The sequence below is a fragment of the Guyanagaster necrorhizus genome, assembly GCF_019112545.1.
Source record: "Guyanagaster necrorhizus MCA 3950 unplaced genomic scaffold BT62scaffold_9, whole genome shotgun sequence".
Lineage (NCBI taxonomy): Eukaryota > Fungi > Basidiomycota > Agaricomycetes > Agaricales > Physalacriaceae > Guyanagaster > Guyanagaster necrorhizus.
The window spans coordinates 645,437-656,731 of NW_025064888.1; the positions used below are offsets into that span (position 1 = coordinate 645,437).

Below are 11,295 nucleotides of genomic sequence, written 5' to 3' on the forward strand. Positions count from 1 at the left end.
CTGTGATATCCACCAGGTGCCTACTGGGGACGTCTCACAGGTTTGATACTGTCATGGGGACACTAAAAGAAGTAGAGGGTGAGGGATTACATATGTCAATCATGGTCCAAGGGTAGCAGTGCACTAAACAATGATTAGATTTGAGAGTACCAAAGAGGGGAGGGAATATAGATCGGTGCCGCCCTGAATATCTCTAGTACATGATATACATATTGTACTAATCACAGCTCCAAGGTGGGTAACTGTAATAAGCATGCAAGAGTGTTGCCAAGACGGTCATCGTAGCTCATAGCAGTCCATGCATCGTGAAGTGTGGGGCATGTGGCATGGACATCAGCAATAAATTGACATCGAAGGTCGAGTAACCTAGGAGCAATAGCACAGCAGAGAAGAGTGTGCACCGTCCTCGACAGCCGCCTTGGAGAATCGACATAATCGCCATTATCATGGGATCTTTGGAGTGATAACCTTCACCCCAACACAAGACCTCAATGGCAAAGATATGGGAGGACGGAAGGAGATGTGTGAGAGCCCTGCGATGTGTGGGAATCAAGGTGGTAAGGTAAGTATGATGAGCTAGGGTTTTTAGATGCGGGTGCAGACCAGGGACTCCAGGAACATGTTTCATAGAGGCAAAGCATAGTATCTTTCACCCTGGACTCGATCTTTTCCATCCATCCAGGATAACATGTCATAATGAATGTGAAGATTAGGAGCGAGGCGTGCGAAGGACCCGCTGTAGACCTCTAACCAAAGACGGTGCGAGATGCTGCTGCAAGGTTATAGACTCTCACAAAGCGAGCAGTGCGTAGTGGTCCTGTGGCAGGCCTAAAATTGTGGCTTGAAGCTGTGGTATTCAACCTGAATTTTTTAGTTGCAATAATTCTCATGATACCGCGTAGGCTAACCAACCCAACTCATATTCCATTGCATCCAATTTACCGTGTCTACTGGAACGTCTCCCCAGTCATGTTGTCACCTTCACTACACCCCGATCCAAAAGTTCTGCCGCTACCTAGCCCTGCTTATCTGGATGCTGCTTTGTCTCGTGTCGCTCATATGTCAGGAGCTGCTGAATAGGTGGAAAATCTTCTTCAGGAGGAAGAAGAGATACATGGATGGATAAAGCGCATGACTATTCTCGCTGAAGATAGGTCCTCGATGGAACTTTCTGATCAGTATATGATCGCTGACGTCGGAGTACTGAGCTTTTCTTCATATCGTTTTTGCTACACTTGTATCTTACCCTGTCACATATCTGCATAATGGGTACATTACAGGTCACAGTTAATAGAAATTACATTTTGGAATAGCAACCCTGCCTGTTCAAAGGAGTACTTTTACGCTTGCTCAAACTCGAGCTTTGTTGCGTTATACTAACGTTCGCACCTTCAAGCTTGATGTATGTTCAATAACCTCGCGGCATAAGCATTCTGCATTTTGCGTGTACGAGGGAAAGAGCTCATGTTCTAAGGAGTCTGAACTCCAGAGTCTAGAGGCACCAGCAGAATCCCGAAACTCAAACGCGTCTATGATTGGTTTACAGCCATGCAATTTAATCAGTACAAGATCGTGGGCTAGCCATTTAGATTACAGCATACGATGAAGGATAGCAATACAACTCATACAAGCGTGCCAAATAGCTAATGAGAGTAAGAGGTCATGATCATGAGAAGATGAAGGGGTATAAAGAAGAAAAAGGTATCAAACATTCAGGGAATAAAACATGAACTAGCATGTCAAAACACAGAACACGAGCCAGCGTGCAAGCATCAGATGCGTTCTAGCGCGTTAATGCCTGTAAAAAGAAAAATCCAAACCACGCATGATTCTAGATACATGGCGGGGTCTCTTGACGACAGTTAGGGTGTCGTTGGTAACTATACGCTTCTCTAATTTGCAACTTCCCTGCGAATCAGAAGACGCGCTGGTGGAGGTAGCGGAAGAGGCAGAGGCAGCGGCGGAGGCGGATGCACTCGAGCCGCTACCACCAAGGTCGACGACTGGAGGACCAGGGAAAGTATACGAGGCTTCCGGGTTAGAGTAAACCTAGAAAACTATTAGCCAGACCTACACTATGCAAAGGCATCGCACATACATCGACCAGGATACCGGGATCAGTGTCGCTGTAAGCCCCAGGCAACTTTACGAGATCACTACTGGAAGGAACACCGGTGCCAGAGCCTCCCACTTTGAGCTGGGTGCAGGAAGGGTAGAACTCTGCACCTCCTTCCGCCTGGGCGTTCTGAAGGGCGATTATCTCGTGGCGGATAATATAGTTGCCAGCAGCGAGGTTACTTGGAAGGATCACCTGGGCGGGCACACCATTCACTGCATAATGTTATTAGATAGCGTAAGAGAAAATTATAATCGCAAACGAACTGAGAGCGGCTTGTGCCCAAGTGCCGTTGGTCCTGCCAGCTTCTTCGATCTTGAACCATTCTGTGCCTGTTGTATTGTAATCAGCACATGACTGGTCGCCGCAATTGGTCATGTAGGCCATCATAGGTCCGACATTGTGGGGCCACTACCAAGGAAAAAGAGCTTATTATTTAAATACCGAGCCAGCGAAATGGATAGCTTACTGGGGAACCGCTAGCGCCTGTCCACAAGAATGAGATGGAGCTTCCTGGATTGGCATCGGCAACTTGACTGGCTGCAATGGCACTTGGCCCACAGGTAAGATCGGGATTGCTCGCGCCCTTGACGGGATCCTGGGTCGACACCTCGCGGGTGATTCCATCGGTGCTGCCAGAACCAACAGCAGGACCGGTGTACTCTGTACCGTCGATGGTGACCTTTTGCACGTATCCGTGCCCGGCAACGTAGGAAGCGGCGAGGAATGGGAGGAAAAAAGATGCTTTCATTATTACCATTGGTCGGTCAAAGAGAGGATATAAAAGTCAGTCAGCGCAGCGAAAAGACCGTCGGTGTAAAAGGATGAGGATTCAAGGAAGGTGAGGGAGTTTGGGAACGGTCGCGCTTGCCAAGAGAGACTGTGGGAGGTGGAAAGCAACGTCGGTCTTTTATAGCAGACATTAGGTGCGTGCATGTAGCGAGGGAATCGTCATGCATTACGGATCCTGAAGGAAAAAGGAACTAACACGAGAGAGACGTGGGAGTGTCGTGTAAATGCCCAGTTGTATGGGAAAGGAAGAGACTGATAAGGTTGGAAATAGAACTGGAGCTGGATCAATACGTAAACCTTGTTATTTCCGTCCTTCATTTCCTGCCTCATGTTTCCGAAAACCCGGCGACTACAAGCGATGGGGACGCGTCAGGGGCGCTGATTTCTGCGTCGCCCTGGCTGCTGCGACCATGATGATATAGAATAAGCAAGGGATATCCATGTAAGCTGCACTACAACATCATTGACGGCAGATGCGCAGGAGCCATAGCGAGATCCAGGACGTCGGCGATTTCTGCTTTCAAACCATGTTTCCTCAATGTCAAGGATTCCCTGGTCAACGTTGGGTTGATGTGCCAATGAACCTCGCTTAGACATGATCGTGGTGCATGAATAAGACTAGACATACCTGCTGTATTGTACAATCAATATTCATCACTTCAATCTTTGTATCAGAATGTTTTCTCCCTCGCACACCGGTGCCGTTCCGCCCAAATAGATATGCATGCACCAAGAATAAGAACGAAACATCATTTAATGTAGTAGTAATACAACAATCTCCAAGACATGACCTACAGTCCAAACGCATCATTCCAACCCAAATACAATGTCCAAAAGATCAAGAAAATGCCAAACCAGTGAACGTTGCAACGGCCCCAACAACCGCCGCACCTGCAACTGTTTTCAAACTGCTTCTTCGTCCGCTATCATTCTCTGCCTTAGCGTTATCGGCCAACAGCTTGGCCTGTCCTTCAATCGTCGCGCAAAACTTCTGAGTATCCACCGGGTCCTGTCCCACAACAAGGACCTGCTCTTCATTCTCCGACTCCATAGAAGTGATTCTCCGCGTGTGAAACCCGTGTTTCAACGCAGCAGCTTCTATTTCGACGATGTCAGATTTCGGAAGGAGGTACGCGGTGGTTTGCTTGTAGCGGCTGTTAAGGCTGTCGACGAAGGAGCTGCGTTGCAGGGAAGACATACTGCAGGTGCGAGGTTTGGCGGAAGGTGGAACAGCCGATAAATCGAACATGGGCTCTTCGCTCTTCGGCTTTGGGGTGAGTGGTACCTCCAGAACGGTTGGATGAGGAGCGACGCTTGCAACAGACGGACCTGTTCCCGGGAAGGTGCAAGGCATGGCCCTGTCTTTGGCTCTACTCTTCGGAGATTTGGCTTTCGGCGTATTAAGCGCGTCCTGCCACCTGACAACCGATTTCCTATACCTTTCATCTTCATCCCCAGTGTCGGTACGATGTAACAGCGAATTGAGAATCTCGCTCGAAGACGAGGATATGGAGGCGATGCTTTCGGCAGGAACGGTGGTTGCCCGTTGAGTGGATTCGCGTCGGCGTCTCTGGCGAACCGCGGCGCGGGTGTCTTCTAGTTCCCAAGTACCTGCAGCGGCAGCGGCGGCTGCGTTTGTATCGTGGGGCGCAGGGGACGTCTGAAGTTTCATTGAACCAAGTGCACTGGTGATATTGGTTTCTTCAGACGGGCCATCGTCCTTCGCCGCGGCGGCGTATGGACAGCCTTGGCGAGGGTGGCCCGCCCTACGACGCCCACACTGAGCGCATTGCGGGATTTTACGTGGGGTAGTGGCAGGACTGTTGCTGCCAGAGGATGTTGGTTTAGCAGGTGATTGGGTGGATCGTAAGACTGGTGCCATGGTGGGTAAACGTGAGATTATAGCATTCGCGGTGGTGGCCGAGAGTAAATATTCGTCAGACACAGTTGCCGAGCTGGGTGAACAAGGAATACCTTGTTTGTTGTCTTTGTTGTCGATGATCCCGGCTGCAAAGAAACCTAAAAGAGACAAGATGAAAGGCGGAAAGAGACGTGTCCTGCAAAGAAGCCAAAGATCGAGCCGTGGTGGTGGTAGTCCAAGTGAGATTCTTTTCTTATTTACAACGGCTTGTGAAGGCCAAACTCAAAGTCTCGAGTTGCTGCCTCCCGCAATGCTTTATGTAAGGCAAGCGCAAGTTGTGACGAGTTTTCGATACTTTTTATTTCACGAAATACTTTTATGTGAATCAACTAAAAGACTTGAGCACCAGAGCCATCGGCAGGGCTGTTGGCTTCCTTTGGTTGACATTCATTCTCATTAAGATTAAAGGCACGAGAAACAACAAGAGCACAGGGAAATATTAATGTAGATCTAAGCAAAATTTAAAACCTTTTGAAACATCTAATCAACTCGGAACTTGGTATATTATGTCGGTTTTCGATGTTCCTGAAAAACGCGGTCAGATGGATTGCTTTCATTGCATAGTGAGAACGTACCGGTGAGTGCGTCGTCTCATAATCAACATGGACGAATGCCCTTTCAACATTCGGGAGCTCCTCGATCTTGTCCTGCAATTGCTGGCTAACATCATGAGCCTTATACAGCGGCGTCGATCCATCCATCACAATATCGATTTCAACAAAGTAGTCGGGACCGCTCTGTGGGGATGTAGGTTCAGCTCTGATACAGAAATTCACAAAGCGACGTACATGATATGCTCGAACAGTGTCTAGTTGCACAATGTCATCGCTGAAGGTCATGGATTTGTATATCAGAAGCTGTAAGAACTCGTGCGGCGCCGACTTTCCGGCTAGAAATTCGAACTGGCGGCATATGGTCGAAGTCCACGAAATGATGATACCAAGGCCGATCTGCTTGCTTATCAGTTATCGAATTGTTTTAACGGAAGGATGACTGACGATGATAGCACCCATAGGATCAAGGTCTGTAACAATGAGTGATGCATTAGCAAGGAAAGAGATAGCACCTACACCACCTTAATTTACTCCCACCAGCAGACATGAGGATACCTTGGAAGGATCAGACCAGGAAGGTTGCTCATGAGAGTAGACTTACCGAATGTGTTGATCCAGAGATCGTTACGATGGTCTTCCCAAAGAACGGCAACTTGGCTGGAATTTTTTCGGAATGGGTAGCACAAGATAAAAAGCATTAGCTTCACACCTAACGCCAGGTGAGTACCGGCAAGGATAGAGACGACAGTCTTACCCAACGCAGCCGCTACAGCAATGATAGATGGAAGATGAAAAGCTTGCAAATCGTCGTTCTTTTTCGAGATCAGGGACCTGACGGATTCCACCACGACGATGAGATTAACGCTGGCCATCCTGTGCGACGAGTGGATGAGTTAGATAAATACTGAGGAAGGACTCGAGGTGAGGAACATACAAGGAACCTATAACAGATGATGAGCATCCGTAAAAAGTAACGATATGGAGCCAACCAACCATATACGACATTCCCAATATTTTCCAGACGTGCACCGCCTACAGGCCACTTGTTCGCATCGAGCTTCTCTGCCTTTACATGCAACCAGAATAGGACCACATTGCTGCCAATATCAAAGACAGAATCGATGCCGGTCGCGAGAAGGGATAAGGAGACAGAGGAAATGGCGGCGTACACTGCATAAGATGTGAGTGATGTTGTTACATAGATGTATAGAAGAAGCGTACTCTGAATGACACAGAGAGCAAGGTTTGATATAAGACTAGCCCATACCGCTATCTTCACCTAGAAGGTGTGCTCAACAACTAGATAGTAGCACTGCTAAAGAAGAAAATATTACCCAGAGCCTGGCTGATTCTTCTTCATCCTTTGCATCGCTCGTGTGCTGTTCCAGGGGCTTCAACAGATACGCGATGAGCTGGGAAACCACCTCAATACGATAACTCTCATCCGATAAATTGAATTGGACACGCACATCGTTCTGTCGATTCTGATACTTGACTACAGCAGCTTTCTTCTTGCCGTTGGCCCTATGTCGGAGCTCGGCAAGGTCTGTTTCCGACTGAATGCCATTCCTGAGATTGAACGGGTCGGCGCTATTTTCTACTGCAGTAGAGGCACCAGATGCCTCGACGTCCTGGGTTCTCGATAAGTCGAGGCCAAAATTGACACCCTAAATGAGAGATGGTCATGCTCGACTATAGCGGTACACTTTTCCTCAATGCTCACGTTTGTGGTCTGAATATCGACGGGAAAGTGAGAAGAAACGAAACAACGGATGAACCAAAACAATGGAACGATCCTAATCAGGCATGATCAAACCGCAAATCACAGGGACCGTACCATTAATGAGGGTCTTGACGTTAGCTGGAATGCCAGCCAAGTTCGAAGATACAAAGGAGGCTTCTGGATGGATGCAAGGAGGATGTGTCGTGGCACAAAGCTGGAAGGCTGTTCTCGGAAAGATGACTCGCCTCGGACTCTGCCGAATGTCTTTCCCACCTGCTAATGTGTATACGTACTAGCATATGGTCGGATCGTCCTATCGCGTATGCTATTTAGTCGCACCCGACTTCTCCACATTGCATGACCCTCGACTGTATGGTGAGCTCAGATCAATTTATTTTTCTTCTTTACAGCTACGGAGGCGCGCGCTTAAAAGTTATGAACAGCCCTCATGAAACCCATTCTTAGCGCATCGACGTCGTCACTTCTTCTACTCGTCGTCTCGTGTGTCATTGCATGAATGCTTCACCAAATTCAGAGTTGTTCTCTGCTCTCAGCAAGACATTCTGATATTGTGATACTTTGGACGTCTATGGCAAAACACCAATTCGTCCAGAAAATGAAGCTGAAGATTCGGTAGGTCACTGACAGGCTAGCTCAGTTGGCACGTCGACGAATCTGCTGGAGCAGAAACGACAGGCACCACGACAGCTATTCCGAGGTCCCTCGTTGGTGACGTCCGCCGTCGTCATTTCCGATTTTACTGGCCGACCCAGCCGTCATGCAGTGCACATACTAGTAGGCCAGACACATCATGATGAAGATAGGGCTCTGCAATAACTTGTACAACCTTGCACTGCAACAGGCGATTCTTTGCACAACATCTCATGATCGAATATCACCATACAGTATTGCAGTGCCCATCCATTGACAATCATTGTCCAGTGTCAGGAAGCCTTGTGTTCGGCACCAGTTCTTGTCGTAAGGATACCTTTCATAAACAAGAATGCAATAGCAATCGTGCACCCTGGACCTTGTTAGGACTTGTCGGGAGATATAGTGCACAGTGAGACCAAAGTAGCGCACTTGGAGATATCGTGATGTCTTCCGTCACGACAACCGAAGAATGACAGTTACTTAGTTAGTTGGCGGGCTAACGTTGCCGCGGACCTTTATCGGGAAGTATCAAGCACTGCATCATAGCACGTGGTCCTCAAGATTTAGACAATGCACTATAGTTGCATCTCTACCAATTCATTCCACCATTAGTGTGAATCTATGTCCAACATGGACACACCTCAGTACCATGTCGAACAGGATGATGACGTTCAAGGTCAAGGCGACCAACTCCCAACCTACGACGACCTCGCAGCTCAGCATGGTCCCAATTCTAGGCATGCATCCACTAGCTCGATGATATCTCTCGTGGCTGATCATGTCTCCTCTCAGGTTCGGTCGGTGGAGAGGATGGGTCGAGAAACGGTATGTCATGAATGCTACTATTCACTCAGGTTCTAAACGTGGTCATCTCAGAGCTGCTGAGCGTTACATGGATATCACCCCGGAGGAACGCGCAAGAAGACGTGAACGCGGCTGGGGAAACGACGAAATGGTGCGCCTGTCAATCCGCTTCCCTACCTCCTTAGTATCATTCTAATTACCACTGATCTGTTCCAGGACGATGCATCCCAGTCAAGCAGTCTTCTAAGCGTCCCTCCCATCATTCAAGAGCCCTCAACTCCAACGGCAAATACTTATCTTCATATCCTAACTGAGGACCTAAATGAATGTATGCCACCTCCAGAGATGCCACGGTTGAATTCTCCATTACCACCCTTACCCGCTATCAGCACAAGACTGCGCCCAACACATTTAAAGATAAATAATTTCGGGTCGCGGTTCCTTCCCCATGCAACTGCTCCTATCCGTTGCCTACTTCCCCTTCTCTCCGGAAAGCTCTTGCTCGTCGGTCACGATGAAGGTCTTTCCGTTCTGGATATGTACCCCCAAGAGTGGTCGGAGCAAGACACGGGGATTACGATCAAAGGCCCAGAGGAGGCTGTATCGCGGCCTATATGGCTTGGTGAAGGGTTTAGTGTTTTTAACCCTTAAAAAAGTTGAATAGAAATCTGATATCTTGTCGTAGCGTCTACCAATTGTCTCTACTCGAGGTAGAGCAGACAGGAGGAACACCTCAAGGCGTAGTCCTTGCCCTCGTTGGTCCAGATCCTAATACGCCAACATCGAAAGATGCAGAGTCGCTCAGAACACTTCGTATGTACAATCTGTCTAGCTTAACCAGCCTCGCGAAATGGGCCGTAGCCCAGAAGGTACAGTTGTGTGCCTTGATCGCAATATCATATTTAATCAACCGTTTCTTCATAGGGAAAGCGACCGCTGGACTTATCGAGACCGTCAAATTGGATTGCACAGCAGTCACCAGTGAAAAAGCATCGTTCCCGGAGTAGTATAGCACGTGGGCTAAAATCATGGATCGACGCTCCCAATAATCACCCTGTTGAACCGCCTACGTCTTCATACCATAATCTGTTGTCTCCTGCTACGATTATCAGCTCCTTGAATAATGTTGCAAGTCGAGCAAGTAGTCGCTCATCATCACCTAATCAGCAAAGTTCAGATGAACCATCGTGGGACCTTGTCGACGACCTGCCACTCCGATGGGCAACCGATTTTGTTCCCCTGGCATCTCCAGGCTCCCGTTTAGCGAACCTGAGTGTCATTTCTTATGCGCTATGGAATCACAGCGAACGAAATTCTGGTGGCCGAATGCTGGCAGTAGCCACCAAGACAAACATACTGTTGTACGAGACGCCCAAAAGGGAGCGTGCTTTCCGTTTTGTCAAGGTTAGTGAATTTTCCTATCTGTACGACTTTGAATAATGACCTCACTTTTTTGTTTTAAGGACTTCTACACTCCTTTGACACCGAGAAGCATCACCTTTTTTCAGCAAGTAGTGCATGATGTAGCGCGGAGTCCCTCCGACACAGGATCGTCTTCGCGGTTTCACCATGGACGCAGGAGGTCAGATAGCAGTAGTACTGCACGAGGAGACCGCGCACTTACACCTCCTAGCGCATTCCTGAGCTATGGTACCCATCTCAGCATCTTTGTCGTTTTTGACAAGAAGGCTGGCTGGATCCGCTTGGCTGATTCTGCTGTTGGGGAGGTGGAGCTCTATGACGACGGCGCGGGATCCCGTCATTCGCGTGAGCTCAACAGCTCAATCAACTCACGCAGGTCTCGTCATTCCCTGGACGTCAGTTCAGCATTGAGTAAATGGATATCCCCAGTCCACTGCGAAGTACCCCTCCCTTCTTCGTCGGCGTATCCTTTGACCAAGAAGATCCTTCTCTTGACTCGTGGTAAACAGACCCACATTCTACCTTGCCCGGTACCTACAGGTGCCTCAACCTCATGTCCCCCGTTACGCGTAATCATCTGGAAGTCGCCGCCGACGAGTGTGACGCCGAGGATATGTTCGAACATTGATCCTCCATCAAAATTCCTTCAACTGATCGCTCTCGGTGAAGATGGGGTAGAGGTGCAGGAGATGTCCGTGAGCTTCCTAAGCAAAGGCAAAGGAAAGGCTCCGGTTGATGACATCATCTATGGCCAGGATGATATCGGAGGTGACACGGGCTTTCTCTGTGTCGGCGGGCACTGGGACCAACCATTGTATCCGCCATATCAACCACTCAACCGATCCGCCAGTAACGCGAGTGATATCTCAGCGGAGTCTGTTAACAGTATAGAATCGGAAGAACTCCTGGCGAAGATGAAAATGGAACAAGGGCTTTATGGTTGGTGTCGCAAGGGTCTGGAGGATTGGCGAGTCTTCTGGTTGGGCGGTTCTATCGCAGATGACGATGATTCTGATACAGACGATTAAAAATGAGTATTATCTCACATCGATCGCGAAAAGTAAAACGGCACTGTTGTGTATCTAATAACCATCTCATGCATATCATCATGGAAAAGTCATTCATTATAGGTTGAAATGTAAAGGTAGCCTATGAACTGTTGTAATTGATGTCGAGAATTATATAAATAGTTATACAAACTGTTGGATTCCCAAGAACAGTATCCAAACCGGTCTTCCATAGGTAAAAGAGATCCACAGCCATGAACGTGATATATTGACAAGCGTCCAATGCAATGCGGTAAAGTCCA

General features: G+C 48.3%; 5 protein-coding genes across 5 annotated transcripts; 1 reads left to right on the forward strand and 4 right to left on the reverse strand.

Moving 5' to 3' along the window:
- Nucleotides 1-1,527: 1,527 nt before the first annotated feature.
- BT62DRAFT_930660 (glycoside hydrolase) lies at nt 1,528-3,171 on the reverse strand. Its single transcript, XM_043185977.1, has 4 exons — nt 2,586-3,171; nt 2,383-2,527; nt 2,099-2,331; nt 1,528-2,049 (listed from the first exon to the last, which is right to left on the reverse strand). Exons 1-4 carry the CDS (start codon nt 2,865-2,867, stop codon nt 1,792-1,794), a joined length of 918 nt encoding a protein of 305 aa, XP_043041141.1. The 5' UTR covers nt 2,868-3,171; the 3' UTR covers nt 1,528-1,791.
- Nucleotides 2,908-3,505, reverse strand: BT62DRAFT_1004401 (uncharacterized protein; the record flags this gene model as incomplete). The annotated part of the gene is made up of 3 exons (XM_043177031.1): nt 2,908-3,023; nt 3,079-3,257; nt 3,318-3,505. The coding sequence occupies 3 exons, from the start codon at nt 3,503-3,505 to the stop codon at nt 2,908-2,910; spliced, it is 483 nt and encodes a 160-aa protein (XP_043041142.1).
- A 70-nt stretch (nt 3,506-3,575) lies between these two features.
- BT62DRAFT_1075017 (uncharacterized protein) lies at nt 3,576-5,093 on the reverse strand. Its single transcript, XM_043179075.1, has one exon. It carries the CDS (start codon nt 4,788-4,790, stop codon nt 3,747-3,749), a length of 1,044 nt encoding a protein of 347 aa, XP_043041143.1. The 5' UTR covers nt 4,791-5,093; the 3' UTR covers nt 3,576-3,746.
- A 114-nt stretch (nt 5,094-5,207) lies between these two features.
- On the reverse strand, nt 5,208-8,234 carry BT62DRAFT_1075018 (uncharacterized protein). Its single transcript, XM_043179076.1, has 14 exons — nt 7,753-8,234; nt 7,446-7,474; nt 7,240-7,379; nt 7,107-7,179; nt 6,718-7,050; nt 6,605-6,662; nt 6,377-6,553; nt 6,318-6,324; nt 5,985-6,256; nt 5,900-5,938; nt 5,828-5,853; nt 5,618-5,779; nt 5,405-5,566; nt 5,208-5,354 (listed from the first exon to the last, which is right to left on the reverse strand). The coding sequence occupies exons 1-14, from the start codon at nt 7,853-7,855 to the stop codon at nt 5,334-5,336; spliced, it is 1,602 nt and encodes a 533-aa protein (XP_043041144.1). The 5' UTR covers nt 7,856-8,234; the 3' UTR covers nt 5,208-5,333.
- Nucleotides 8,235-8,340: 106 nt separating this feature from the next.
- On the forward strand, nt 8,341-11,161 carry BT62DRAFT_930663 (uncharacterized protein). The gene is made up of 7 exons (XM_043185978.1): nt 8,341-8,497; nt 8,553-8,585; nt 8,637-8,715; nt 8,781-9,193; nt 9,250-9,433; nt 9,489-9,968; nt 10,028-11,161. Exons 1-7 carry the CDS (start codon nt 8,391-8,393, stop codon nt 11,012-11,014), a joined length of 2,283 nt encoding a protein of 760 aa, XP_043041145.1. The 5' UTR covers nt 8,341-8,390; the 3' UTR covers nt 11,015-11,161.
- The last annotated feature ends 134 nt before the right edge of the window (nt 11,162-11,295 follow it).